The sequence below is a fragment of the Urocitellus parryii genome, unplaced genomic scaffold (assembly GCF_045843805.1).
Source record: "Urocitellus parryii isolate mUroPar1 unplaced genomic scaffold, mUroPar1.hap1 Scaffold_118, whole genome shotgun sequence".
NCBI lineage: Eukaryota > Metazoa > Chordata > Mammalia > Rodentia > Sciuridae > Urocitellus > Urocitellus parryii.
The window spans coordinates 435001-462921 of record NW_027551893.1 but is presented as its reverse complement, the minus strand read 5'-3'; the positions used below and the strand labels follow the sequence as shown (position 1 = coordinate 462921).

Genomic DNA, 27921 nt, shown 5'->3' with positions numbered 1-27921 from the left:
GGAGGAGAAGTCCCACGGGTGCGAGCGCAAGGCTGCCGCCCTGTGGTCACCTTGGGAATCGCAAATGGCAGCTCTGGGGGGTGTCTAAGCAACCCTTTCCGCAGAGGGACATACCACACATGGTCAGCTCGTATTCCCAGTCAGGCAGGGACAGACATCCCCCAGTCAGGCAGATGCACAGCCACCTCAGGTAAGGAAAAAGGAGACAGAGGACTAGGACCCAGTCACACTGCTGGATGGATGGGAAGGAGGCCCTCACAGCCCACAGCCAGCCTCCCCACTCAGAATGACAATCAGCAGAAAATGACATGTCTTTATTGGCTCAGTCTACACCTGGCCCAGCAGCGGGCCCCGGGTCTAGGGGGGTTCTGGTTGGGGGGGTCTCTGGGCAGTCTGTGGAGGTGGCATCAGCTGAGGCTCCGGGCAGAGGACTGTGTGAGTAGCAGCACTGGTCTCCTCGTTGACAGGTGCCCTGGTGGGAAGAGGGCGACGTGAAGCCCCCTCTGCAAGCATGTGGCTGGCCCCAGTTGTTTCAGGCCAAGAGGGGTATCCACATGCCCAGAGGTTTTGGGGAGACAGGAGGTACCTCACCTCCTTGAACCTTTTGCAAGGAAACGTCTTTAGGCGAGCAGCGCGCTGGGCCCGATCCTCAGGGGGGTCCTTCCGCTTATTCTGGAGGAGCTTGCATCTCTCCAACACTTCGCTGGCTGCCTTGGCCCTGCAGGTAGACAAGAGACAAGAGTGCTGGGACCCCAGCTGGTGGCTGCCTCCGCCTGGCCCTGGCAGAGCCACAACCCCACTCACCCTGGCCGAGCTCGGGGCCGGGGACCCCAGTTGGCCTCCGGGTTGGCCTGAAAGCGCTTGAGTCCCCGCTGGCGCGAGCTGGGATTAGCATCCTCCCGAATGGTGAAGTTGGCCTGCAGCCTGGGCAATGGGGATAAGGACTGGGGCAGCCACCGCATGGGTGTCCAGGGACCACTGTGGAGCCTGTCCAGCTTGGTGCAGCTTGCCGTGGCTGCCCCTGCCCGGGTTTGTCATTCATTTAATAAACATTTTGCTTTTACTATCAAGTCTGCATGGTTCTCTCTGCTGGGAATAGGCCTGCGTGAGGCAGGGCTGACTGTCTAGCGCAGGGGACAGATGAGCAAGCAACGGGTCAGATCAGAAATAGGTAAACGAGGTTGCATCAGGACATGTGGTGAGCGTTCTGGTAAAAGGCACAGGGAGCCAGGAGGGGTGCGATGCCAGCCCAGGTGGTGGGGTCAAGGCAGGCTTCCCTGGGGAGGCAGGAGGTGAGAGGCAAGCCATGCGGAGAGCGAGCACAGGCAGAAGCTGGAGGTGACCGCCCAGCGAGACTAGGAGTCAACAAGGAGCAGAGAGCACAGAGAAGATGATGGTGGGGGGCTCTTCAAGGTCTGGGGGGCCACAGATAGGACTTTGGTTTCTCTCGAGTGAAGTGGGAGCCATGGAGGGCTCTGGGCAGAGGAAGGGTGCTCTGCTGCTTCAGACATGCACAGCCCCCGCCCCCCCAGCAGATGGCGATAGCCAGGATGCGGGTGGGTCTGGAGGGCAGAAGCTGAGGGAGGAGCGGCCAGGCTTTGGATTTCCTTGAAAAAGTCCGTGCAGGGAGGATCTGGCCTCTGCATACAGGGGTCCCCATACCATACGTGGGCCGCCCTGTTCCCTCCCGCAGTTCCCATCTGTACCTGGGCTCCACACTGAGGATGCGGAATGCTGGGCTGGTCTCAGACAGCCGCTCCCGTTTCACAGGACACGTTTTCTCCTGAGAGAGGAGGTCAGGGGATGTTGGGCCCAAGGGGCCTTCAGGGGACCGGCACCCGCCCATCCCCGCGTGGTCAGCCTGCCCTCACCCACCCAGCAGCGCATTATGTCCCAGAGAGCCGTGGAGGGGGCGTCCGTCTTCACGGCACTCTTACAGGCGTGGGAGAGTGAGACCCGGAAGCCAGCATGGAGGAGGGCCGACCTGGGGACAGCAGGGACTGTGATGGGAGACTGGACTCCTCGCACAGGAGTGGCACACCAGCGACCACAGCAGTAAGGCCACGCATGGGCGGCCTGGCGGGCCAGTGTGCTGGAGAACCCTGGCCACCCCCACCCCACCCTCACCGCAGCTGGAGGAGGCTGGGCGTGTTGCAGTGGATGGTGCTGCTCAGCTGGTCCAGCGTGTAGTACAGGGGCACATCCGGGAGCTCCTGAGGGGGCACAGGAGGGGCTGTGCAGCTGGTGGACAGGACAGGCTCAAGAGGACATGGGCACAGGTGGGGGCCCCTCCACCAGGCACGGCCCACCCCTACCTCAGTGATGACACTCAGGACTCCCCGAATCCGCTCTGAGGTGTGGAAGCGCCCAGGGTTGGTGCTCACAGCCTCCAGGACACGGCCCACAAAATCCAGGTTGTGGATGGGCTCTGCCCACAGGGGACCACCAAGCTGCGGACACACAGGGAGCAGTGAGCAGGGGCGGCAAGTGGCCGCTGGGATTGCTGCACCCCCTCCCTCCGCTGGCTCAGTCCTACCTGGTGTCGCTGCCCACAGTGCTCACACTCGGGGCTCACGGGGGGACCACAGGCTGCAGAGAACTTGACCCTGCAAGGGGCAAGGCAGTTAGGCAGGTGGTGACCCTGGGACACCTTCACCCTCCTGCCCAAGGACCCCTGCTCACCGGCCACCAGAGGCTTCTGCTGCTTTGCCGAGGCGCTGAAGGTGCAAGGCTCCACAGCCCACGCACTGGAAGACCAGCGCCTGCTTGCTGTGGGGTCCAGGGCATGGCCATGAGCTCCCAGTGTGGTCGCCACGCCAACTCCTCCTTCAGACTGGCTCCATCCCTTTTAGGACCCCCAAGTCCCCAGGACGAGGCCTGATCTCCCCCTCAATCCTCCATGCCTCCCCTGCCCTCCGCTGACCTGGCTGAGGCCTTGACCTTGGCCTGGCCTGTGAAGACGCGCACAAACACACGCACGTAGAAGTCTGCGCTGATGCTGAGCAGCGGCACCACAAAGCGCTGGTAGCAGTTGGCGCGGAGGTCCAGGCTGTGCAGGACGATCCTCAGGGCCTGGGGGCGGAGGATGGGGTCAGCCCTCCCTCCAAGGTCCCCTCTGCTGCAAGGGGCCGCACACACACAGTGCTCAAAGCACCCGTTCCAGGCTGGTTCCCTAGGTTCCAAACCCAGTCCCAAGTGTCCTGGCTGTGTGACCCCGGGGGCTAGCCAGCAGCACCCCTGGGCTCCGTTTCCTCATCCGCAAAATCACAACCGTCCCTGTGTCTTTGTGGCCTTGCTGGAACTAATGAATGAGGAATGGTCATCCTTCTGTTGACCTTGTCAGTGTGCCTCCTTCACTGTGGACTGTGGGCTGAGGACCTAAGTTCTAGCCCCAAGGGCTCTGTGTAGGAAGTGGGGACACTATGTGATGCAGAACTGCCCAGCCTTCTCCTTGCCAGAGGCTGCCATGAGACTCCAACATGGGAAAGGAGGTGGGTGGGCATTTCCCAGACTGACCTGGGAAATGGGCCTCGAGGAACAAGGAGCCCCTGCCTCAACTCCCCACAGCAACCCTCTAGGGTCGGTACCATCGTCATGCTCGTGTAATAGATGCAAAACCAAGGCCCAGAAAGGTGCTGTCAATTGCCCAGCAAACATCTGAACCAAACCTGGAAAAACAACTCTTTTTTTTCCTTACGCTGAGCGCAGTGGCAGGCCCCTGCAATCTCAGCTACTTGAGGCTCAAGTAGGAGGATCACAAGTTGGAGGCCAACATAGCAAGATTCCATCTTTAAAAAAAAAAAAAAGAGGAACAAGTATGCAACCACCTACTGCTACCCGGCCCCTTAAAGACCTGTTTGTGGTCACTCCCTGGATTAATCTAGCCCTGGCTGCCTGGAGGAAGCAGAGCAGGTCTTAGGTGTAGGAAGGTGTGCTGGGTAGGGGCAGTTTCTCCAAGCCTGGTGCCTCCCCTCCCTGGAGGGCTGGGAGCACCCCTCACCATCTCATGGCAGGCCCGGCTCTTGAGGGCCATAGCCCCGTACTTGCTGTAGCATGTCTCCCCGCTGTTCCCGGCCAGCACTGCCATGTCCGTGCAGGTGACACACAGCAACCCTTTGGGGAAGAACTGGGTAGTGAGGCCCTCTGGACCCCCCCAGCCCTGCTCCAACCCCCACATCAGCCCAGCCTCACCTCCTTCACTCACAGCCTGCACAGCTGCGTCCAGGAAGGGGGCGGGGCTGCCATAGGGGTCCAGGTCAATGACATCGAACCGCTCTGATACCTTCTGGTGCTGGTACATCAGCATCCTAGGCAAAAAAGGTCCAGGTCCTCAGCCTCCCCCAGCAGGTACCCCAGCTCTGTCCCTTACAAGCATGAACTCCTGCAGGGTAGTGGTTCTGGCCTTGAACTCAGGGGCCAGCTCCCCAGGTGCAGGTCCTATCTTGGGCATTTGTTAACAGCATGGTTTTCCCCCTTAGACAGGCCCCAGCTGAGCTGTCTAAAATCTTGGTGACAGCCAATACCAAGACGTGACTTAGAGCTGGCCCCCTGAATCCATGAGAAACCAGGCTAGAAGCCCCCAGGCGGCAGTGAGGCAGCTAGTGCAGAGGTCACAAGTTCTACTGTGTTTACTAACCCACTGCTGGCACCAGAGCAGCGCCTGGCACACAGCAGACACTGGATATGCCACGGTTCATTTTAACAAATAAAAGGAGCACAAGGGCTGGGGCTGTAGCTCAGTGGAAGAATGCCTGCCTAGCATGTGCGAGGCACTGGGTTCGATTCTCAGCACCACATACAAATAAATAAAGGTCCACCAACAGCTAAACACACACACACACACACACACACATAAAAAGGGGGGACAAGGAGTCTAAAATGGAGACCACACAGCATAGCCACATGCCACATAGAGATTTCAGCCAATGACACTGCGTATTACCTACTGACATTATAGCTGTCTTAGTCTGTGTAAGTACACCCTCGTGTTCCCACAACAAAAATTGATTACTGACACATTTCCTAGAACATGTACCCAATGTGAAGCAACATATGACTACACTTACTTTTGGCAGAGTTTGGACCAAACATTCTTTATTTTTTTTTTTAATATTTATTTTTTAGTTTTAGGTGGACACAATATCTTTATTTTATTTTTTAATGTTTTAGTTCTAGATGGACACAGTACCTTTATTTATTTATCTTTCTGTGGTGCTGAGGCTCAAACCCAGGGCTTCACATGAACTAGGATTTGTTCTAGTTCTACCACTTGAGCCCCAGCCCCAGCCCTCCAAACATTCTTCTCTATTACTTGAACATTACCACAATCTGTGTAAAACGACTGTTCTCTGGCACACAAGAAAAGTAGGGTTCAAATAGACTCAGTCAATCTCCCAAGGTCATGTGTCAAGACTGTGACAGGGCCAGGATTTGGCCCCAGACAGTCTCTCTCTACAGTGTACCTTACAGTCATAGGGCAGAGTCACCCAGAACCTACCGGGCATCTGCCTGGTTGGGTTGTACCAGATGGGCCACACCATTGAGCTGCACATTATGGCGCATGAGGTCCACAGCCCGGGCGGAGGCATCATTGGCAACCACAGATCGGAGCCCAGGCACCTCCAGGGCGAATCGAATGGAACGCAGGCCTGAAGCTGCCAGGCCCTCCAGGACACGCAGGCCTTCCTGTTGGAGGAAGCAAGGACCCTGTTCCATCTATATCTCCTTCCTCTTCTGGGCCCGAGATTCCCCACCACCCCAGCCCTTCCCCTTCCAAGAGCTCTCCTTCCCCTACTACCCACTAGATTCCAAGCCTGCACCTCCTCTGCTTAGGTCTTACCTCACAGATCTCCCCGACGACAGCTATTTGAGGTTGATCTCCTGGGGCCAGGTTTTCACCATCTTTCGAGTCAACCTTTTCCTCCTCTTGCTCGGACAAGTCCACAACCACCTTTTGCAGGTCCTTCTCACCTGGCACCTTGACTACAGTCACCCAAAGACACAAATCAGAGGATATCAATGACCCTCTGAGACCCCATAAACTTCAAAATACTTTAGATTCACAGATGAAAATCTTTCTGAAAACCCCAGGGGAAAGGCTGACAGAGCAGAGGGCCTTTCTGGAGTCTTGGGGGAGAATGGGATGATACAGGGAGAGAGCTCTGTGTGATTGCCTGGCCCACTGGGAGCCTGGACCTCCACTCACTCTGGATTCCTTTGGTCCCAAGCTGAATTCGAGCAAACTCTGTGATCACAGCACACCTGGTGGGAGATGGAAGGTCAACTGGTACCTCTTGACAGGGCCACTCCTTTGGAGTGGTCCTTGGTAGTGTCATTCCCTCTGCCCTTCAGCAAGAATGTAGTACCACCCTAATCCTTTTAGGTCACCTCCCATTTGTCCAGCATTTTAAATTCTAAAGAGAAGCCCCACCTAAATAGTTAAGATGTTAATTGTTAAATCTTTCTTTAGATTTACAGAACCCAGGACATCTCAAGACCTTCACAACACCTTTATTTCAACTAACACAAAACACGTAAATTACTGTGAGGTTTAACTTGCAGAAAATGTCTAAGATCTACAGGAACTAGCCCCAGGAGATTAAGGTCAAATGCAGTGTTCCAGATTAGAAAAAAAGGAGACACATGCTCAGGATGACAAAGACCCTACTCAGCAAGTAGCTTTCCGGCTTTGCTCCTCCTTCCCTTCCTTGTAAAAGTCCTCTATTACCCTGAGCCCCTCAAGATGGAGCTTTGAGGTTGAGCTCATCCATCTTCTGAGATGCCAACCCTCGAATAAACCCGAAACCTTCCTACTAACTCTTCTCTCCTATTGATTGGTCTTCGAGCAGCTGGCAGCCAACTTATTCCGGTAACACCCTCAGCCTCACTGACCTATTTCCCTCTCCTAGGCTGACCCCTGACCCTTGCTCACGTCAGGTCGCGGTTGAACTCCTGCACCGGGTTGTAGAAGACCTCGTTGGAGCTGGGGAAAACGATCTTGGCGGCCCCCTCGGTGACTGTAGTCTCCTGGGCCGTGGGTGGGCGCTCTTCTCTGCAGGGCCCAGTACCGTTCTCCATTGCTACAGGATTCGGGGGCTTTGGGGGCTGCCACTCCACAAAATGAGCTCTACAAAGGCTGCGGGTGGAGCGGAAAGTGAGGCTCAGCCACAGAACAATTCTCGCATGGGTCATCCACGGTCGCTTCTGCCCACCAAACCTAGTTCGGGGACCGGGGAAGACATAGAGGGAGGATCAGAGAGCTGCATCCGGGGCCAGGAGTGGCCTACACAGTAGGGACTAAGTAAACCCAGTGGCTTCAGTAAACTGACACCCTCCGTTTCCAGAGACATTAGCCCCTGCAGAGCTTAAAGCTCTCAGGTGAACCCGCCCCAAGTCTAGATCGCTCCCGGCATCATCTAAGTTCTTCTCACTTCTTCAGGCATAGAGAGCTGAACAGTCTGGATGCACGTTTCCCGAATTAGGATCTGGGAGCCGCCATATTGGCACAGTGTGGGAGGGGCTGGTCACATGACCAGGGCTAACCAGTCAGTGACAACACTCACGGTGGGCGAATAGGATCAAAATTTATCGCGGCAAGAAAGTGCGCTGAATGTGCTGCGCAGGTAGTCTTAAAGCACAAAAGCTCCCCGGGAAGGAAACGCATCACATCTCTTTAGTCAAACTGAAGATATTGTGGTTCGGAAAGGGAGAAGTAAACAGAAACTCCACACCTACTGATCGCGTCCTGTGTGCTGGGTGCAGTATACAAATTATTTCAGAGCATCTTGAAGGAATAATTCAGGCTCTGGGATCGGATTTACTGAGTTTGAATTCCAGCCCCCTCACATACTCTGAGTAGGTTAATTAAACTCTCGGGTCCTCACTTTCCTTACATGTTAAAGCAGAATCTTGGCTTCCAAGTAAGAGCAAAGTAAAACGACAGAATTCCTGGAAAGTGTGCAAAGCAGCCGCTCACACATAATAAGCCCTCTGTAGGTTCTAACGGGTCCCAAAAATTGAGAGTAGCGGACCCGGCTACCTGGGTCCCAGTCTTACTTCACCGTGTTGGTAATTCTTAACTCTGCTTTTAAGTTTCCCTATTCGTAAAACGGGCAGAACGTTTCAGTTTTCGTTATGGACTGTGGTGGAAATTAAATGAGTTAGTACAGGCAAAATGCTAACGGAGGCTGACATCACTTAAGCATCTTAAAAAGTTTTTAATTCTTTTAGTTTTTATTCGACAATAAGATTTAAATGTTGGCACACGGAATCACTTCCTTGCTGTGTGATCTTGAGCATGTTTCCTCGTATCTCTGCAACTAGCTAATTCCAAAAAAAAGAAAGAAAGAGAGAGAGAGAGAGAGAGCCTAAAACAGTGCCTGGCACAATAAATAGCAGTCATTATTTTCATTTTACAGGAGGCTAAAGTTCGGAAAGGCGGTGACGTGTCCCAAGGTCTTGGGACTAGAAGATGGTGGGATCGGAATTCGAATTAGTTACTCTGCAGAACCGAGGTACTAGCGAGGATCCAGAGGGGACAGACGGAGAAGCCGGTAGGAGCGGGAGGGCGTGGGGGGGGGGCTCGGAGCTCGGCTGGCCTGGCCTAGGAGGCGGGGCCTGGGGGAGGTGCACAGGCGGGGCCGAGGCCGTTTCACCGGCCCGGCTGCGGCGGCGGCGCTGCTTGCGCTCGCTCGGCGCTCGGCTGGGGCGGCCTGGCCCACAATGAATGGCCGCCGCGGCTACCGCTGCTGCTGAGGCGGAGGCCGCGGAGGCCGCGGAGGCGGAGGCCGAGGCCCCGGCGCAGGGGGGCGCGCCCCGGGCCCAGGCCCGGCCCCAGCTGCCGCTGCGGAGCCCGCCGGGAGCCCCCGGAGCGCGGCCACGGCGCAGGTGAGGTGGTCTGCCCCAGGCCCGGTTCTGGCCTCCTCCAGCCAGGGCGGCCGAGGGCGGCCGAGGGCCGGCTAGGGCTGAGACGGGAGGCCGAGGGCTTCTCTGGGACTGGCGGGGAGCCGGGCCTGCAGCCCACCCTGTACCCGGACCGGCGACTGCGCGGAGACGCGGCCACCGCGGGCGGCCTACAGCGTCCGGCTCCGGGCCGGGCCTCGGGGCTTGGGGCGGCGGGATTGGGCCCAGGCGCCCTGCTCCCGGCGCGGCGGGGGCCGGGCCGGCCAGGGCGGGGGGTCCCGGGAAGTTGGAGGGCTCGAGGGGGAGCAGTGAGGAGGCGCCCGGGGAGGCCGGGGGGAGGGGAGGAGCCGGGCTCGGGCCGGCCGCTGCGGGAGGAGGGGAGAGCGGCGCGGCGGCGGGGAGAAACGGCCCGGAGCGGCGGGGAGGGGCCGCCGCAGGTACTGCCCGGGCGCCGGCCGAGGTGGCGGGTCGGGTTACAGGCCGGGCCGGCCGCGGAGGAGCCCAGGAAGTGGGGCACGGTGGGTGGGGGCGGAGAGGAGGCGCCCGGGGATGCGGGCCGCGGGTCACCCGAGGTCAGGGCTCGGGGGCTGGGGGGGAGTCCGGACCCGAGGGTCCGCCGGGTAAGTTAAGGGACCGCGGCAGCAGCTTGGGGAGCTGCGGGAGGCTGAAGCTTGAGTTGGGCCGGTGGGGATGTGGGGGCCGGTCGGGAAAAACTAGTGTGACCAGCAGGGGCGAGCCGAGATGGGTCCCCACACCCCAAGTGTTCACGCAGGGTCAGACCCAGGGCTTTCCTCTTCCCACACCCATCTCCGGAGCCTCCGCCAACTGTTCCAGGAGCGGGCCGGCGGGTGGGTGTTGGTGTGGGCAGCTCCGGACATGGTCTGGAACACCTAGCTCAGGCATCTTGTTTACCACTCGGGTGGCCCTCGCCTGCCCCCACCCCATGCACCAGACGGGAGGCAGCCTCCTGCTCCTAGATTCGTCCTCCGCTTGTTGGAACTGGAGCCTGTGGACCAGGACCTGACAGTCACAGGCCATAGTTGTCTTAAGTGCTAGTTCCCACGCCCGAATTCCGTGTGCCCCTCCTGGAGGTGAAGAGTTAGGAGGGGACTGTGTACAGCGTGTTTGTTGACTGTGTCTTGGAGGTTCTTGCTGGGGTAAAGGCGGGTTATTGGGGGAGGCTAAGGGGTGGAGTAAGGCACCTGCACCGTGGCCCAGGCTTTGGACTGCAGGCCCCAGGTCTCTACCTCCCCGCGCCGTGCTGGACAGGCCCTGTGCTGAGCTTGCTGGTGGGATGAGCTCATGGATTGCTCACCACCACAGGCTTCTCTTAGGCATTTTCTGTGGTCCAGAGGAGGAAGCTGGGGGGTGTGGTTCCTCCAGGGTCACATGACTGGACAGGCCCATCTGGGATTGACTGCCCCTCAGTCCAATCCCTTGGGCCGTTGGGTCATCCTTCCAGGGAAATGAGTGGAGTAACTCCCTATTCTTTCCGAGTTCCTGGTCCCAAACTTACCTGCTTCCCATCTCCAGGACTGCTCAGTTCCCTTGCAGACAGACTGATATTCCCTGGTATCCAAAAGGAAAACAGTGGAAGCTTCTTTCTCAGAGACCTGGTCACATCTTCTCCCCATTCCTGGTCTGAGAGCCAAGAGGTCAAGGGTCACGGAGCTGTGGGCCTGTGGGGGAAGGGGTTGTGAGATGGAATGCCACTGGCTCTGGAGCTGGATGTGACTTGGCTTGTCTAGGCTGTTTTCTCCCCTACTCTGGTTCCTCATCAGATTGCCCAGCTCTTCTTTCTTTTCGACTAATTGCAAGGCTGTTACCAGGGTGTCCTGGGGACTTTGATTTGGGATCCACAGCACCTGAGGCAAGAGCCACAAACTGCTGGGTCAAGTGGTATCATCCAGTTCTCCTGGGTTTAATGATGGCTTGTCTCCCTAATCCACACCTCAGTCTCCCTGCAGTTCTCAGAATACCCACCAGTAGCAACCCAGGCCCTGCCCGTCTCCCCTCTCTGACTGGCCTCAGCTGCCCCACGGAGAGAACTTTGCACTTGTTCTTTGTTCCCTTCACCTTTTTCTGCCATGACCTTTCCTTTGAGTCTGAGCACACATCTCAACGAGCCCATCTCCAGAAGGACCGCCCTTCCTCTGTCCCTGCAGGACTCTTTTGTGTTAGTTGGCATCACTGTTGCCTGGGACCTTTGCACTTTTCATTTGTTACTTCTACCCTGTGCTGCTGCCGCCATGTCTCTTGGGATAGATATACAAAGAGACCTTCTTTCCTGCTTGGATGGGTCTGGGTTGGCTGCTGGAGTTGCTGTGGCACAGACTGGATCCTCCTGGGGTTCGCTTGGGCTATGTACTGAGGACAGGGGTGGGGGGGTACCATCTAGTTACTGCTGAAACGGGCGGAGACTGGTGGGAGCTGGCCCAGATGTGGAAGATGGAAGAGGCAGGGGCCTTGTCCACAGCGAGAGAAGAAGGCACTGGCTTTTCAGTGAGAACTTGGGGTGCACAAACAGTGGGGATGAGGGCAGCAGGCAGGCGGCTCAAGAGGAATGTGACGTCACTGCCATACACTGGGTGTCTGCTGAGGCCAAGGAAGCAGTTCAGCTCTCTGGCAACTTCTGGCGGAAGTGACTGACCTCAGACAAGAGGTGGCAAAGGGAATTCCAGATTGCTGTATTTATGAAGATGGTATAACAAGGTGAAGGAGTGGTAGGCCTTGAGCAGCAGGGAGATTTCAGCTGGGTGGTCAGGGAAGGCTTCCGGGAGGGCTGTGATCTGAGTAATAAGAAATTAGCTGAGGCGAGGGTGGGGGTGTTCTAGGCCAAGAGGACAGCACATTCAAAGCTTTTATTGAGTATGTGCCAGGCCTCCTGCTAAGTGCTTGAAACATTTTGTCTTCATGAGGGAAGGGAGTGAGGATGACCCTACTGTGGCGATAAAGAACCCTAGTGCCACCCAAAGGAAAGAAAAGCCTGGTCTCAGAGTCTCCCCATCACCCCCAGTTGAAAGTTCACACCTTTTGGCCTGCCTTCAGGGTTTTGTTTTGTTTTTAATCTGGCTCCTTGGTTGGGCAGGGGGGAGCCCCAGCATGTTCTCAGGTTAGGCTCCAGGGGATCTGGTTAGACAGAGGGTCAGAGTTTGGGAATTGGCTTGGCAAGGTCTGACCCGGGAGTTCATCATCGCCAGAGCCTTTGATGGACAATGGGAGCCTGCCAGGATACCTGAGCTGTGCTGGAGGTGATGACTCAAAAACAGGTGGTATTCATGTCTCTCTGTTCCCTCTTTTGGACCCTCCCTGCCCCTTGTCACCCTCCCCTCCCGTTTTTCAGAGAGCACTTTTCCCACGTTTGAACTCACACAAGCCCATGACCAGTGTGGGACCTGTGTGTTGTCATCACCAGTTGACATACAAGGAAACTGAGGCACTCTGGTTCTTTCTTCAAACGGATGCCCCTGCCAGTCATCCGATTCCCCTCTTTCTGAAGCCTGTGGGAGTGGTCCTCTGTCTCTCTGGCCAAGCATGTCTTTGCTGGAGAAGCTCGTGAGCTGCAGAGGCCATGAGGTTGAACTGGACCCAAGTGTCGGGTTGGCTGAGGACTGGGTGAGTCTGCAGAGAGGATGTGTCAGAGGTTACGCTCAGTGCATGGTTGCCATCACCTGTCCACTCTCCATCTGTCCCATGCTGCTGCCTCAGCAAAGGTCCGAGAGTCCTTAGAGACCTGCGGGTTTTCTGTGATGACGTGTGTCAGTAGTGTTTTCTTAATGGAGCCAACAGGAGGTAGGGGTGAGGGAAATGTGTATTTGAGAGTCAAAATTGATGACTTGTACCACCTTTCCTGTCCACAAGACCCTGGACAGAGGAATTAATTTCTGAGTCTCAGTTTCTTCATCCAACAAATGGGCACAAGCAGTCATGTCTGTCCCATGGTGATTCTTCAGGAGCAATCCTGCCCTGTCCAGTGACACTTAGGAAATGTCTGGAGACATTTTTGGTTGTCATGGGAGGGGATGCTACTGGCCTAGAGGCCTGGGACAACATGTAGGGCCAGCTCCACCACAAAGAATGATCCAGTGCAAGGGGCAGTAGTGGAGTGGTCAGGATCGCCTGTTTTCTGCTTATTGGGGGATTAAGCCAGGGGTAGGTAAGCAGTGTGGTTGGTTGATGCTGAGGATGCATTGGCAGACCCTCGGGGGCTACTTCTTGGTAATCCCATGAAATAGCACCAGGTTCTGGGAGATAGTAAGAGGCAAAAGATGTCTCCTACTCTCAGGGAATTTACAGTCTGGGAAGGGCCTAAAGGGATGGACTGAGAGGACATGACTAATTACAGCTGGCATTACTGGGCACTGACTGTGAGCTGGGCACCAGTCTGCCCATGTTCTTCAGTTGTTTAATCCTTGAAATAGTCTCATGGTTGGCTGCTGCTGTTAGCCCATTTTATAGTCAGGGAGACTGATGTCAGGAGGCCAACAATATTATAGATAAATGTTGTCTCGAAGCATCATTATTGAGTGAGAAGCTTTGTAAAGGATTCAAGGTGAGTAAAATGCAGTGGGCTCTCATTTGCAGTCTCAACCAACAGCAGAACAAAAATATATGTGAAAAAAATTGCATCTGTACTGAGCATGTGCAGACTTTTGTTGTCATCATTCAAAATACAGTTTAACAACTCTACACAGCATTTACTTGTATTAGTTATTGTAACTTTATCTAGAGATGATTTAATTTAGATGAGTGTAGGACAAATGTAGACTATACAATATATGCCATCTTATATTATGGATTTAAACATGATTTTGCAATCTTTAGGGGTCCTAGAACCAATCCTGAACAGATACCAAGGGCACTTGGACACTGAACTACATCCCCAGCCCCCCCCCCTTTTTTTTTTTTTTTTTTGAGACAGGATCTTGCTAAATTTCAGTTGCTGAGGCCGGCCTCCAATTTGTGGTACTCCTGTCTCAGCCTCCTGAGTCTATAGATAGGCATAGCAAGATTTAAATTCTTTTGCTGGGTGTGGTGGTGTATGCCTATAATCCCAGCAGTTTGGGAGACTGAGTAGGAGAATCACAAGTTCAAAGCTAGCCTGAGCAATTTAGCAAGGCCCTGATGCAAAATTTTAAGAAAAGGCTGGAGATGTAGCTTAGCAGTAGGGTGTTCCTGGGTTCAGTCCCCAGCCTGCAAAAGAAAAAGGCCAGGGTTGTGGCTCAGTGGAAGAGTGCTTGCCTCCTACCCTAGGTTTGATCCCCACACACACACACACACACACACACACACACACACACACACACAGTTTCAATTCCTCCTTGCCAAGGCCCTCAGGACATTTGCCCTTACTGTTTGTTCCTGCCATACTGTCTTTTGGGTCTAAGTGCACTCTGGGAATGGCTTATGGTCAGAGTTGGGGGCAGTGCATGGCATGGGGCTGCTGCCAGGTCCTCTAAGGAGCTGGAGTTACTGCACCGAGTCCATTCAGATTGCAGAGGGCTGTGAGGAGAAGTGGGAGGGAGAGACAGCAGGTGGAGACTGCTCTTTCCTGGAGACTGGCTGGGGGTGGGCTGGGGGTCGGGGAAGTATTGAAGAACAGCTAGGGAAGGGAAGAAGGCCTTCCTAGGGAGCAGAAGCAGCACCATGCCAGTCTGACCTTTGCAAGGCATCTGAGACCCTGAGGTGAGGACCCCAGCAGTGATTCCATCTATGAAATGGCCTCACCCTGTTGCCTCACAGCATTGCCTGATTCTCAAAAAAGTCAGGGTCCACATCTAGGTCTGTCCTTTAAGAGCTATGTGATGTAGGCCTCTGTTCTCATCCTTAAGATGATGGGAGAGCTCGTGGCCTCCTCAGGAACTGTCAGGAGGAGTGAATGAACCTTGCCTGAGCCTTTGCTGGGTACTGGAGCCCAACAGGCCCAGCAAAACCTGAGCTGAACTAGTCACTAATCGCATTCCCACCAAGGATGATTTAACGTTGGCCTATCTGGGATAAAGAAAATGCTGGCGCCATCACGCATGCACAGCTCAGGTGGCTGAGACAGGAGGATCCTGAGTTCAAAGCCAGCCTCAGCAAAAGTGAGGCACTAAGCAACTCAGTGAGACCCTGTCTCTAAATAAGATGTGGCTCAGTGGTTAATCACCCCTGGATTCAATTCCCGGTACCAAAAAAAAAAAAAAAAAAATGAAATGTGCATGCATTTAATATGCAGATGCCAACAGTAGGATTTGAATAGTCCTTCTCTAGCAGTATGTTAGCGGAGGCCAGCTTCGTGTTTGGCCCTGACCAAGGGTCTGAGTGGCTCTGGGCCAGGATCCAGCTACCTCCTGCTGAGCTGGATAAAGAATTATGGTACTTTCCAGGGCCTTTCCTCCTCGTTAAACATGGAGTTGATGTTTTCCCTTAGCTGTTTTACATGTTGCCTTAGTCTATTTAGGCTGCTATATAATAAAATGTCTTGCACTGGGTAATTTATAAACAACAGAAAGTTTGTGGGGGATTTTTGTTTTGTTTTTTACTTTTCTTGCGGTCTAAGAAGTTAGGCAAGTGCTCTGCCACTGATCTACACTTTAGCCCCAACAGAAATGTATTGCTGAGTTCTGGAGGCTGGAAAGTCCAAGACCAAGGCACCAGAGAGTTAGCTGTCTGGTGAAGGAACCCGTTCCTCACAGATTTCCACGTGTCCTGACATAGTGTGTGTGTGGGGGGGGGCGGTGAGCAAGCGCCTGGCCTCTGTTGTAAAGGCATCAACCTCTTATGAAGGTAGAGCCCTTATAAATTACTTCCTTCTCAGAGGCCCACCTCTTGACACTCCTGCATTAAACTACTGCATTGGAGATAGGTTTAAACATAAGAATTTTTTTTTTTTAATTTTTTACTATTTATTTTTTAGTTCTCGGCGGACACAACATCTTTGTTGGTATGTGGTGCTGAGGATCGAACCCGGGCCGCACGCATGCCAGGCGAGCACGCTACCGCTTGAGCCACATCCCCAGCCCTAAACATAAGAATTTGTTTTTATTTTTTGTGGTGCTAGGGATGGATCCCAAACCCTTGCACATACGTGCTAGCAAGTGCTCTCCCACTGAGCCACACCCAGCCCAGGCAATTTTGGAGGGACATAAACATTCAAACCGTAATACATGCCAGTAGTATCTCAACAACTTTCTTTGAAAATCACCTGGAAACATCTGTCCGGGCATTTGACAGTCCTCAGGAGGCTCAAGTCTATGCCCTTGCTGGCTGGGGGGTTCTGGAGCTCTTTGCAAAGAGCTAGCAGTTTCTATTTCCAGAATTCTCCTTCAGCCTCTTTCCCACAGTGTGATTGGTGTGAGTGGTGGTCAGCAATATGAAATTCAGTGACATTGGCCCCAAGTGGGACACTGACTGTAGGCCACCCCACTGTAGCAGCCATCAGAAGAGGCATGTGCTTGGCTGAGGTAATGCCTGCGCGCCCTACTCTTGTTACAGATTCGCTGATGTGGAACAAAAACGGGAGTTGGATTGGAAGTAATGGACATAATTATTCATTCCACAGATGACTATTAAGCACTCACTGTGTGTCCTGGGGGCAGGGGGCACAGAGGTGAACCACACAGGCGACTCCCTAACCCTGCAGAGCTGGCACAGCAATAAAAACCCTCGTTTGCCAGGTCATGGGAAGAGCACTAGTGAGGGAGGCTCAGGTGGGGAGCAGCCTACCGGGCTGGTATTGGGAAGGGCTTAGTGGGAGGTACCAAGAGCGCTGGCCATCTTGGAGACAGCATTCAAGGAGGGCCAAGAGCAGGCAGGGCCAGACGTTGAAGGCCCTTAGCTGTAGCACGGTGGGGCTGTGAGTCTGGCCCCATGGGAGGTGTGGCCCAGAGGCTCCTTTTGAATAGAAATGAATACCTAGTGTTTTGAGCCTGGGTTGGGCAAAGGCATTTCCTTACAGTTCTGGGTGCTGTGAGGGGTCAGGCTGCCAGCATGGCCGGGTGCTGGCAAAGGTTCTCCTGGTTTGCGTATAGCAGCAGCCTTTGCTTCTATCAAAGTTTACTTACCCTCTAAAGCCCCTGCCTCTGGGCGGGATGTAGCTCACTGGCAGAGCACTTGTCCAGCCTGCTTGTGATCTCTGACTGGTGAGACAGAGGCGGAGGATCAGAGAATCTCAGGTTGGAGGCAGCCTCAGCAAGACCCTGTCTCAAAATAAAAAGGACTGGGGAAGTAGATGAGTGGCAGTGTGTCCCTGGGGCCAATCCCCAGTGTCCACCCCCACAAAATAAAAGAATCCCTCCTCCAAAGATGGGCAACTGAGGGTCAGAACTTTACCACGTGAATTTGTCTTTCGACACAGTTCAGTCCGTAACAAAGCCCTGAAACTGAGCTGATCCTCCAGAAGCAGCAACATTTCCTAGAAGAACCAGCGCTCCCAGCCCACCCCTGTCCCTCCAGATCTTGGTGTCGCCTCTTGTGGGCAAAGTCAGAGCCTCTGTCCTGTTCCTGACCCTGCGTGAGTGGGCACATCAGCTGGGCTATGAGCTCCAGAAGCAGGGACCGGGGCTCCCAAGTACTTCATGCCCCAGCAGGGACTTGGCAAATATTTGTTAAGTGACTGTCTGGAGGTCATGGAGACTGCCCTTGGGTCCAGTTGGGAGATGTGCTGGGGCCTGGGCTGGAGATGTTGGGAAGTGCACGTCCTCCCTGTGAGGCGGCGAGAGCAGAGTCATCCTACACTGCTGGCTGCTCTGTGGGCTCAGCTCTGGGACAGATCACTGGCAGGTTTAGAGGCCTTGTTCCCTCACTATGCCACCACTGCTCCACCCAGCAAGCGATATGGCCAGGTGCCAGCTGCTGAGGACCTGTTTCTCCTGCGGACCCAGTGTGAGCGAACGCTCGGGGCCCAGTGCACTCTGCAGTCTCCCTCCACCCCCATCTTCCCTGTTGACAGTGACCTTCTTCACTTGGTGCTGGGGCAAGGCCACATTCAGATGTCTGCAGCTCCCAGACCCACTGCCCTACTCGCGAGTCACATGGAGCAGGGAGAGTTCCTGTGAACCCATCAGCTGAGCCTGTGAACCAGTTACTCCTGCACCACCAACCCCTGAATCACTGTCAGAGCTCCCGAGTCCTGGCTGCTAGGCTCATGAGGTGGCCTTTCTCTTAGGGGTTCCGGATTCCCTCAGCCCCAAAGTCCACATTGTCAATGATCCCTGTGCACCAGGCCGTACTGGGCACTCGGTAAGGTTCACGTGCAGCTTTTCCTGTGCCTGTTCCTGGGGAGGAGTTGGGCTGTACCCCACCTCTAAAGCCTCGCTGCTGTGAGCCATTGAGTGAATGGAGAGGTCTGCAGCGCCACTGGGCACTGGGTGGAGCTGGTGGGGCCCTGCTGGGCCTCTCTGCCACTTGCAGCGTCCCGAACTCCAGTCATTTATTCCTATCTTGGTGCTTTCTATCAGCTGCTGCTTTCATTTTTATTTTTTAAATTTTGCTGGTGCTGGGCATGAAATCTGTGGCCTTGTGCACGGAGGCAAGCACTCTACCACCTCCTATTTTTCTTTTTTCTTTAATTTCTGTGCCAGGGTCTTGCTGCGTTGCCAGGCCGACTTGGGATTTGTGATCCTCCGTTCTCAACTTTCCAAACAGCTGGGGCTCCTGGTGTGCACCACAGGCCTGGCGTCTCTACAGTGTTCTCTTAACATTTACAAATATTTGTTGAGCATCTAGCTCTGTTTTAATCTTGAACAGAACCAGCCAGGACACCTGCCCTTAGGAAGCTGACGTCCTCCTTTAAGCAAGTTAAAGGACGTCCTCCTTTAAGTTCAGTTGGCCCTCCTGTATCTGCGGTTTCTGCATCCTCAGATGCACTGAACCTCAAAAAATACTGAATCAGGTATGCGCCACCAAGCTGGACATGGTGGTACCCACCTGTAATCCCAGTGGCTCAGGAGGCCGAGGCAGGAGGATCGCAAGTTCAAAGCCAGCCTCAGCAAAAGCGAGGCGCTAAACAACTCAGTGAGACCCTGTCTCTAAATAAGATACAAAATAGGGCTGGGGATGTGGCTCAGTGGTCAAGTACCCCTGAGTTCCATCCCCAGTACTTCCCCCCACAAAAAATACTGGAGTGGTAGAGTACTTTTTTCTTGTCCCTATTTGTAGCAACTATGTATACAGTGTTTACTTTGTATTATATAAGTTATCAACGATGTATAAGTCATGCAGGCCAGGGAGGGGCAGGGCCTGGGTCTCCCTCCTACTCTACCAGAGCAGCTAGCACCTAATAGCATCTCAGTTCAGGTTGAGTTTGCAGAACTGGGCTGGCTTTATGGACCTCAGTTTTCAGACAGAAGGCAGGGATTTGGAGCCCCTGGTCCCAGGAGCAGGTCCACTCTGGTGCACCTGGCTACGGCATGCACCTCTGAGCCTTGGCCACAAGCTGCTTCTGTTCCTCATCGCAGCCCTTTCAGAATCAACCAGATATATATGAAAGCTAACTCAGAGTAAGGAAAGAACAGCTGGGATTCCATTCCTGCCTCAGGGACTTTGCACATACCCTCTCTGCCTTTCTCCTTTTTTTCCCAGACTCAGCTCAGGCTTCTCTCACCAGCAGAAGCCTTCTTACCTGCATCCTGTCCGTTTAGGACCACCTCCCTCTATAGACTACAGAATTGCAAATGACTCCCTTCTACTGGTGGGGTCACGTTATCAACCCACACTTGTCTTCCTTCAAAGAAGATCATCCCCAAGTAAGGAACATGGCCTTTCTACCTTTTCACTTATTTTCCCTGGAAGAGGTAGTACAGGATCTTATACAGAAGTTCACATATTGAGAGATGCCCAGAATAGGGGAGTGAGTTCCCTGAGCAGCATCAATTCCCATTTCTTTTTAAAAACATAGTACTTATCTTTTTCTTTTTTTTCTTTTTTTTTTTTTTTTTGCTTGCTCAAATGAGCAGGTTCAAAATGCAAAATCCAAAAAGTCTACTTTGCAGATCTCATTCCTTAATTTTGCCCAGAGGGTATCAGCTGCAGTTTCTTTTTTCCTTTGCATTGCTGGAGATGGAACCCAGGGCTACATACATGCTAGGAAGTTCTCTACTACTGAGCTACATGGCTGCCTTTTTTTTTTCTTTTTTAATAGCTTTATTGAGATATGCCATATAGTACATCCATTTAAAGTGTACAGAGTCTTGTTTTATTTTGGTTTTGGTTTTAGTACTGATGATGCACCCAGGGGTGCTTTATCACTGAGCTACATCCCCAGCCCTTTTTACTTTTTTGTTTTGTTTTGTTGTTTTGAAGCAGGGTCTTCCTAATTGCTGAGGGTCTCACTAAGTCAGTAGTTTTCAGTATATAAAGCTTTGCAACTATCGCCATAGTTAACTTAGACTCCCCCACCCCCACCTCCCAGTACTGGGATTGAATTCAGGATACTGCTCCACTGAGCTATGTCCTTGGCTGTTTTTATTTTGAGACACAGTCTCACTAAGTAGCTTAGGGCCTTGCTAAGATGCTGAGGCTGGCCTCAAACTCGTGATTTCCCTGTCTCGTCCTGGGAGTTCAGGCGGGCACCACCATGCCCATCTGACAACTTTCAGTATGTAAAGAATAAACCCTACGTCCCTTTGCTTTCCACTCCCTAAAAACCGAAGCCACTAATCTGCTTTCTGTCTAAATGGATTTGCCTATTCTGGATATTTTATGTAAGTGGAATCATACAATATGTGGTCCTTTGGCTTCTTCACAGTGTTTTCTGGGGTTTTCCATGTTGTGGCATGTGTCAAAATTTTTTCCCTTTTATGGCTAAATCATTCATTGTGGGTATAACCTGGTTTGTTTTACGTGCTGGGGGTGCACCCCGGGGTCCTGTGCATGCTGGGTGAGCGTGTAGCCTAGGCTACCGCCAAGCCCTGTACCACATTTTAAAATTTTTTAATCCATTCATTAGTTAATAGACGTTTCTGTTTTCACCTGTTGGCTGTTGGGTGTGTTGTTCTGTTTTGAACAGAGGATTGAACCCAGAAGGACTTTAACAACAAGGAATGACTTTCCCCCCTTTCATCTTCCCGCCTGCTGTGTCTGGGGGTTCCGATTTCTCATCCTTACCAGCACTTGCTGTCCATCCTTGTGCTGCTGGAGGGGAGCTCGGGCTTATATGTAATCTCATGTCTGATTGTTCAGAGTGCTTTCGAGTCCTGTGCTTGGCAAAGCTGACACTTGTGACTTTGGCTCCTGGTATTTACCTATCAGTGTCCAGAGATGTCATACATGGTGCACTTCTGCATCTCGGCTGTCTCCCTTCCAGGCACTTAGGTAGACCTGTTGAATGTTCAAGTACATGTGGATAAGTGTGCCAGGGGTCTTCTATCTGCAGGGGACAGAATATAGCCATTGTGATCACAGCAGGGCTTTGCCGATTTGACAGTACAGTTGACTGGCTCTCAATATTTGTGAGCTTGGCATCATGGATTCAATCAACTATAGATTGAAAAGATTTTTTAAAAAGTATTTTAAGGATCAAAAATATTCAGAAGGGGCTGCGGATATAGCTCAGTTGGTAGAGTGCTTGCCTCATGTGCACAAGGCCCTGGGTTCAATCCTCAGCAAGACGTAAAATGAAACTACAGCTAAATAAATGTGTGTGTGTGTGTGTAGTGCATCTCATTAAACATGTGCGACTTTTCCTTGTCATTATTACCTAATTAATATATTTATATACATTGTATCAGGTATTGTAAGCCATCTAGAGATTATTTAAAGCATGTGAGTGGCCGGGGTATAGATAAGTGGTAGAATGTCCACTTTGCCTGCCTGAGATCCTGGGTTCAATCACCTGCGCCACAAAAATGTTAAAGTAAGCCAGTTGCAGTAGCACCCGCTTCTAATCCCAGCTACTCTGGACACTGAGGCAGGAAGATGGCAAGTTTGACATCAGCCTGGATAAAATTTAGCAAGACCCAGCCTTGTACCTGCCCAGCACGTGCAAATCCTGGGTTAAACCCATAAGGCCCCTGGCAAGAAAGTGAGTAAAGTCCACAGGACGATTGCAAAGGTTCTGTACAAATACTGTGCCATTTGAAGGACTTGGGAATTCGATTTTGGTATCTACTGGGGTTCCTGGAACTAGTCCCCCACCAAGGGACAGCTGAGTATCATAAAGGCAAGTCTGCTGGTGTAGAAGGATTCTGCTTGATTCTGCCGCAAGGGTGTCTGGGCTTTTGCGAGGCTTCCTGCAGCAGTCGGGGTCTATGAAGCAGGGTTCAGCCAGCACTGGATTTTGCTGCTCACCTTGCCCCCTGTCTCCCTGTCTGCAGCTGCCGCCATGGCCCAGACCCTGCAGATGGAGATCCCAAACTTTGGCAACAGTATCCTCGAGTGCCTCAACGAACAGCGGCTGCAAGGCCTGTACTGTGACGTGTCTGTGGTGGTCAAGGGCCACGCCTTCAAGGCCCACCGGGCTGTGTTGGCTGCCAGCAGCTCCTACTTCCGGGACCTGTTCAACAGCAGCCGGAGCGCCGTGGTGGAGCTGCCGGCAGCCGTGCAGCCCCAGTCCTTCCAGCAGATCCTCACGTTCTGCTACACGGGTCGGCTGAGCATGAACATGGGTGACCAGTTCCTGCTCATATACACAGCCGGCTTCCTGCAGATCCAGGAAATCATGGAGAAGGGCACCGAGTTCTTCCTCAAGGTGAGCTCCCCGAGCTGCGACTCCCAGGGCCTGCACGCCGAAGAGGCCCCATCATCTGAGCCCCAGAGCCCTGTGGCACAAACATCAGGCTGGCCAGCCTGCAGCACACCACTGCCCCTCGTGTCTCGGGTCAAAACAGAGCAGCAAGAGTCGGACTCTGTGCAGTGCACACCTGTGGCAAAGAGGCTGTGGGACAGCAGCCAGAAGGAGGCTGGGGGCAGCAGCAGTGGCAACGGCAGTCGCAAGATGGCCAAGTTCTCCACGCCGGACCTGGCCACAAACCGGACGCCCCAGCCGGCCCCGGTGGTGGCAGCAGCAGTGGCAGCGGGGGGTGTGATGAGCGGGCCCAGTACATCAGAGCGGACAAGCCCCGGCACCTCGAGCGCCTACACCAGTGACAGCCCTGGCTCCTACCACAACGAGGAGGACGAGGAGGAGGACGCGGGCGAGGAGGGCGCCGACGAGCAGTACCGGCAGATCTGCAACATGTACACCATGTACAGCATGATGAATGTCGGCCAGACGGGTGAGGCCCTGCTCCCTGCCTGGACGCCTGCCCTGCGCCCTCAGGTGCACACATTCACATGTACACTCTGCTTTCTCCCCACAGCCGAGAAGGTGGAGGCCCTCCCGGAACAGGTGGCCCCAGAGTCCCGAAGTCGTATTCGGGTACGGCAAGACCTGGCATCTCTCCCAGCTGAGCTCATCAACCAGATAGGCAACCGTTGCCACCCCAAGCTCTACGATGAGGGTGACCCCTCAGAGAAGCTGGAGCTGGTAACAGGTGTGCTGGCCCCACTGTCTCCCTAGATCCCCCCGCTCTGTGTCCTCAGGCCTCGTGTCCTGTGTTGGTTAGAAGCTACTATCCTGGGGCAGCTGAAGCCCTCGGCCCTTCAGTTTCCCCATCTGGACTTTGATGTTGGTAGCGGCCCATCCTGGCAAGACCAGGGGTGCAGTTAGATGAGCTGAGAGCTGAGCTGTGGTTCATTGGCGTGCTCTTCTGGTACGTGCAAGGCCTTGTGTTCAATCCCCAGTATGGAAAAAAAAAGATCAGGTGAGTTAGCTAGGCTGATGGTGGCCCAGCTTGTAACCAATTACTCAGGAGGCTGAGGCAGGAGGATCCCAAGTTCAAGGCTAGCCTAGGCAATTTAGCAAAAACCTGTCTCCAGTTGTAAAAAGCTAGAGTGGGCAGTGGGTCTGGATGTAGCTCGGTGATAAAGCACCCTGGTTCGGTGTCTAGTACCACTCATAGAAAATGAAGGTGACATATGAACTGAGGCACCTCGGGTGGATTCCGAGGTTTCTGGCTCTGGGAGCTGGTGCACACATGGGGTAGGTTAGCTGCCTTCGGGGCAAACTGCCACAGTGACCTGGGGCTTCTCTCTGCTCCCAGCTGACCTTGATGAGTCTTTGCCTCCTTGTCTGGGGATGGTCAGAACCCCTGCCACACACAAGTGTCAAGCCAGACTTGCTGCAGGGCCTGGCAGGTGGCAGGTCCCCATGGGTGGTGCCTGTACTCTTTCTGTCCTTTCCTGAGCACTGACATGGCAGAAGAGGTCTGAGGAACCCCACCTGACTGCTCTGGGCCTCCGGGGCCAGTGGGTGGGCTCCAAAGCCCAACACAGAAGGGCCTGTAAGGAGCGGTGCTTGAGAAGGGCTCGGGCTCAGGCCATATGGGGGTTGGCAGTTTGGAGCACCCTCAGTCAACCTCTGCTTCCCTTACCAGGTACCAATGTGTACATCACAAGGGCACAGCTCATGAACTGCCACGTCAGCGCAGGCACTCGGCACAAGGTCCTGCTGCGACGGCTCCTGGCCTCCTTCTTTGACCGGTGAGACCCTTGCCAGAGCCCTAGGGTGGAGGTGGGTGTCCTCTACCCCATCACCACCAGGAGCCCTGACTCCTTTCACCCTACCCCCTGCATTCCCAGGAACACTCTGGCCAACAGCTGTGGTACCGGCATCCGTTCCTCCACCAATGATCCCAGACGCAAACCACTGGACAGTCGTGTTCTCCACGCCGTCAAGTGTGAGTATCCAGCCTTCTGGAGTGCAGGTTGGGGTCTGAGGCAGCTGTATTTTTATCCAGTGCGGGCCCTAATGGATGGGTGCAGTTTTGTGTTAAGAATTCCGAGCTGGGTGTGGTGGCACATGCTTGCAATCCCAGCAAAACAACAAAAATTAGAATTTTGAGGCTCAATCTCCCCTGCTTGTTGGGAAGAGGGCTGTAACTACAGCGGTTTCTCCACAGTTGGGTAGTGCTAAAGGGAGGCCAGGGGGTCTGTGGCAGGAGGGTCTCAAACCCTGGGCAGGCACAGAAAGGTTTAAACAGCCAGGCAAATCCCCCAAAGAGGTGGCCACCAGACAGTGCTGCCAGTTGTTAGGAGCTCAGTCAGCCACCACTGGGAGCGGTCAGTGGTCTCCCTGTGGGGATTTGGGAAAGTCGTGCAGCGGGAGGGCAGGCCTCATGGGCCTGAGCCACCTGCTCTGCCTGCACAGACTACTGCCAGAACTTTGCCCCCAACTTCAAGGAGAGTGAGATGAACGCCATTGCCGCTGACATGTGCACCAACGCCCGCCGCGTGGTGCGCAAGAGCTGGATGCCCAAGGCCAAGCCGATGCTGGCAGAGGGCGATGCCTACACCACCTTCATCAGTGACACAGGCAAGATGGAGCCGGACATGATGAGCATGGAACACGGCTTTGAGACAGCCAGCCACGACGGCGAGGCCGGCCCCTCGGCTGAGGTCCTCCAGTAACCCCACAGGACCCTCCCCAAGGGGCTGTCACACTCCCCCTTCCCGTCACACACCCGCCCACCATCTTGGTCACGAGCTACTGTCTGTCCCTCCCCAGGACCCTTGGGGGGTGCTGCATGCTCCCAGCCCCTCTGCCTCCCTGTCCCATCCCCTTCCCCCAATGCGAGCCAGGCTGGGGAGGATGGGGCAGGTGGTGCCAGGGCCTGTTGCCTTCTTTAACACACTCATGCAGTGGGGAGCACCTTGCTCCCCTTCCTAACCCTTAGTAGTCATTCCCTGCTCACCAGGCCTGGCACAGGGAAGGGGCCAGCCTGGGAGACCTGTGAAAGGTCCCTTTCCCAGGCTCTGGGCCACTTTGTCCCCTCACTGCAGCCCCTTGGGACTCAGGGGGCCCTGGGGGCTCTCAGGACCCCTCCTACCACCTCCCAGTGCTTCCAAGTCTCCAAAAGCGCCTTCCTGTCTCCCTCGTCTGTCCCTGTACCTGGGGGCTAGGATAGGCGAGGCTTAGAGGGACTGTCCACTTTACAGCTGAGGAAATGGGGCCCAGAGAAGGCTCAGAAATCCCAAGTCTGAACTAAGGGCAGGGGCCAGTGGTGGCCCAGTGCCCCTCCCTCCCACCACCCTGCGCTCAGTCTCTGTTGCCCCTGCCAGTCCCCTGGGCCTGAGAGAGGCTGGTCCTAAGTGAGGGAGTTCTTGGGGGCAGAGGGAGGGTCTCAGAGGACAGGATAGCTCTCCGGGGCTCGCAGAGCGTGTGGGTGTGCATGTGTGCGTGTGTGTAGGTTTGCTTTCAAAAACTAGTGAAAACATGAGAGGCGGTAAGACCAGGGTTCCAACCCAGGGGAGCAGGCTGGGGGGGCTACTGCCCACTCCCCCACCCCCCCCCACCCCGCCCCACAGCAGGGCTCCCAGCCCCACCTCCTGTACATACTTTTTAAAACATTTTTTTAGCGAATGAAATATTGAAGTATAAGATTTCCTTTTATTTTTCAAACCAACGGGACTGTGTCTGAGGTCCCCCTCATTCCCCGGGGGGCTGTGGAAGGCAGGTTGGGGGTGCTGGGTCAGGCTGAATGTGTGGGTGCATGGAGTGTGGGTGTGGTTCCACGGTGGGTCCCTAGTCTCAGCCATCACCTGGGCTCCTGTGGGTCCAACCAGCTTCCCCCTCACTCCCCACCCAGACGACAGCTAAAGGATGTCCCGGGCCTTGGCTGGGTGGCCAGGCAGGCAGGGCAGGCAGGGCAGGGCCCACATTCATTGTGAGCAATCATTTGTGAAATTTTCTCACCATTCCTCTTTTTACTTCGCCTAGAGGTAGTGTTTGGTTTTCTTGAGTTTTACTTGTGAACCCGGGGTCCCCAACCCAGACACATCATCATTTCGCCATCTCGGCTTGCTTTCTTTGCCCTGTCCTCCTCTCCTCCTCCTCCCAAACTCCTGCCTGCCCCTAGCTCCCAGCCACTTCTCTCCCGCAGGCAGGGGATTGCAGGAGGTCGGGTGGGGGCCAGCCAGGGTTGGACCCTTGGAATCTGATTTGGAGACCTTCACCCCCAGCCCAGCAGCACCCCCCCCTAGCCTGTAGGGGGTCCCTCCAGATATCTGCTTGTTGCAGGGAGGGGGTTGTCAGATGTGTCAGGTCTGGCTGGGGTCCCGACACTCTGCTTTCCTGGCCTGTCCCCAGCACCTTAGCCTCTGGTGGCCCAAGTGTGTGGGGGGAGTCGACACCCCCAGCTAAAGCACAAGCACCTTAGTCGCACCCCCACTCCCCCCACCCTCCCCTGGCCTGACGCCCCACCCCAGCGTTGATCCCAAAGCACAATATCCTGGTCACTTGGCAAGTAGCTGGGCCCAGCCAAGGTGAGGGGCAGGTGGGGACTCCAGTCAGCTCCCCTCCTTCCAGGCCTTAGTGAGGGGGCAGCTCTCTGGGACTAGGGTCTTCTCCCAACCCACTCCTTCTCTGAGCCCCGCAGCACTGGGTTGGGTGGCAGGGCCTACTTGTTTCAGGGACCCCAGGAGGTGCTCCTGGCTCCCGGGACTGTGAGGGTGTCTAGGGGTTAGGGGTGGGAAGAGGGGTCTGGGCAGGGGGTGCAGGGGAGGAAACTCCTCACTAGGAGAGCCAAAGACAGGGTTGTGCCTTACCCCAGGAGCCACCCCTGCATCTCCCTGCCCTGGCGGCCAGCTGCTTTCCCCTCCCCTCTCCTCCCCTCTCCTCTCCTCCCCTGCCCTGAGCTGCATGGTCCCCCAACCCTGGGCAGCCAGGAAGAAATACAAGTGGAGAATCATCCACCTACCAGATAGAAAAAAAATTTAGGGCCCTCCCCCAACTCCACTGGCCGTCTACCCACCCACGCCTCTTTCACAGGGGACAGACCACGGGTCTGCCCGCCCTGTCCTGCGTGAAGTGCCAACGCCCTCCCTGCCCTGGGCCTAGCCCCCGCCCCTGAGATTGCACATTAACTACTGTAAGGAGAGGAGTGGCGTTGGGAAATGTGAACCATGAAAATATCAGTGATGCTGATGAGGAGAATAAACTGAACGCCTTTGTAACAGTCCTGCAGCATGCTGCTCACTCCAGGGGGTGCGCCTGGGCTAGCC

The 27921-nt window shown here is 54.6% G+C and overlaps 2 protein-coding genes across 6 annotated transcripts; one reads left to right on the top strand and one right to left on the bottom strand.

The window, feature by feature from the left end:
• Nucleotides 1-148: 148 nt before the first annotated feature.
• On the bottom strand, nucleotides 149-7514 carry LOC113190483 (tRNA (guanine(26)-N(2))-dimethyltransferase). Of its 5 annotated transcripts, none has more exons than XM_026399800.2 (17): nucleotides 7431-7514; nucleotides 6932-7216; nucleotides 6206-6261; nucleotides 5840-5982; nucleotides 5498-5685; nucleotides 4192-4307; nucleotides 4001-4113; nucleotides 2924-3072; nucleotides 2683-2769; nucleotides 2537-2606; nucleotides 2316-2450; nucleotides 2128-2213; nucleotides 1876-1984; nucleotides 1707-1783; nucleotides 805-924; nucleotides 592-718; nucleotides 149-472 (listed from the first exon to the last, which is right to left on the bottom strand). In XM_026399800.2, the coding sequence occupies exons 2-17, from the start codon at nucleotides 7189-7191 to the stop codon at nucleotides 323-325; spliced, it is 1986 nt and encodes a 661-aa protein (XP_026255585.2). In that variant the 5' UTR covers nucleotides 7192-7216; nucleotides 7431-7514; the 3' UTR covers nucleotides 149-322. The 5 variants fall into 5 exon arrangements, with proteins under 5 accessions (XP_026255585.2, XP_026255586.1, XP_026255589.2 ...); XM_026399801.2 differs by having other exon boundaries at nucleotides 6932-7135; nucleotides 7431-7513; XM_026399804.2 differs by lacking the exon at nucleotides 7431-7514 and having other exon boundaries at nucleotides 6932-7153.
• A 1272-nt stretch (nucleotides 7515-8786) lies between these two features.
• Nucleotides 8787-27875, top strand: LOC113190398 (nucleus accumbens-associated protein 1). Its single transcript, XM_026399644.2, has 6 exons — nucleotides 8787-8886; nucleotides 22197-23096; nucleotides 23181-23354; nucleotides 24297-24402; nucleotides 24502-24599; nucleotides 25070-27875. The coding sequence occupies exons 2-6, from the start codon at nucleotides 22205-22207 to the stop codon at nucleotides 25327-25329; spliced, it is 1530 nt and encodes a 509-aa protein (XP_026255429.1). The 5' UTR covers nucleotides 8787-8886; nucleotides 22197-22204; the 3' UTR covers nucleotides 25330-27875.
• The last annotated feature ends 46 nt before the right edge of the window (nucleotides 27876-27921 follow it).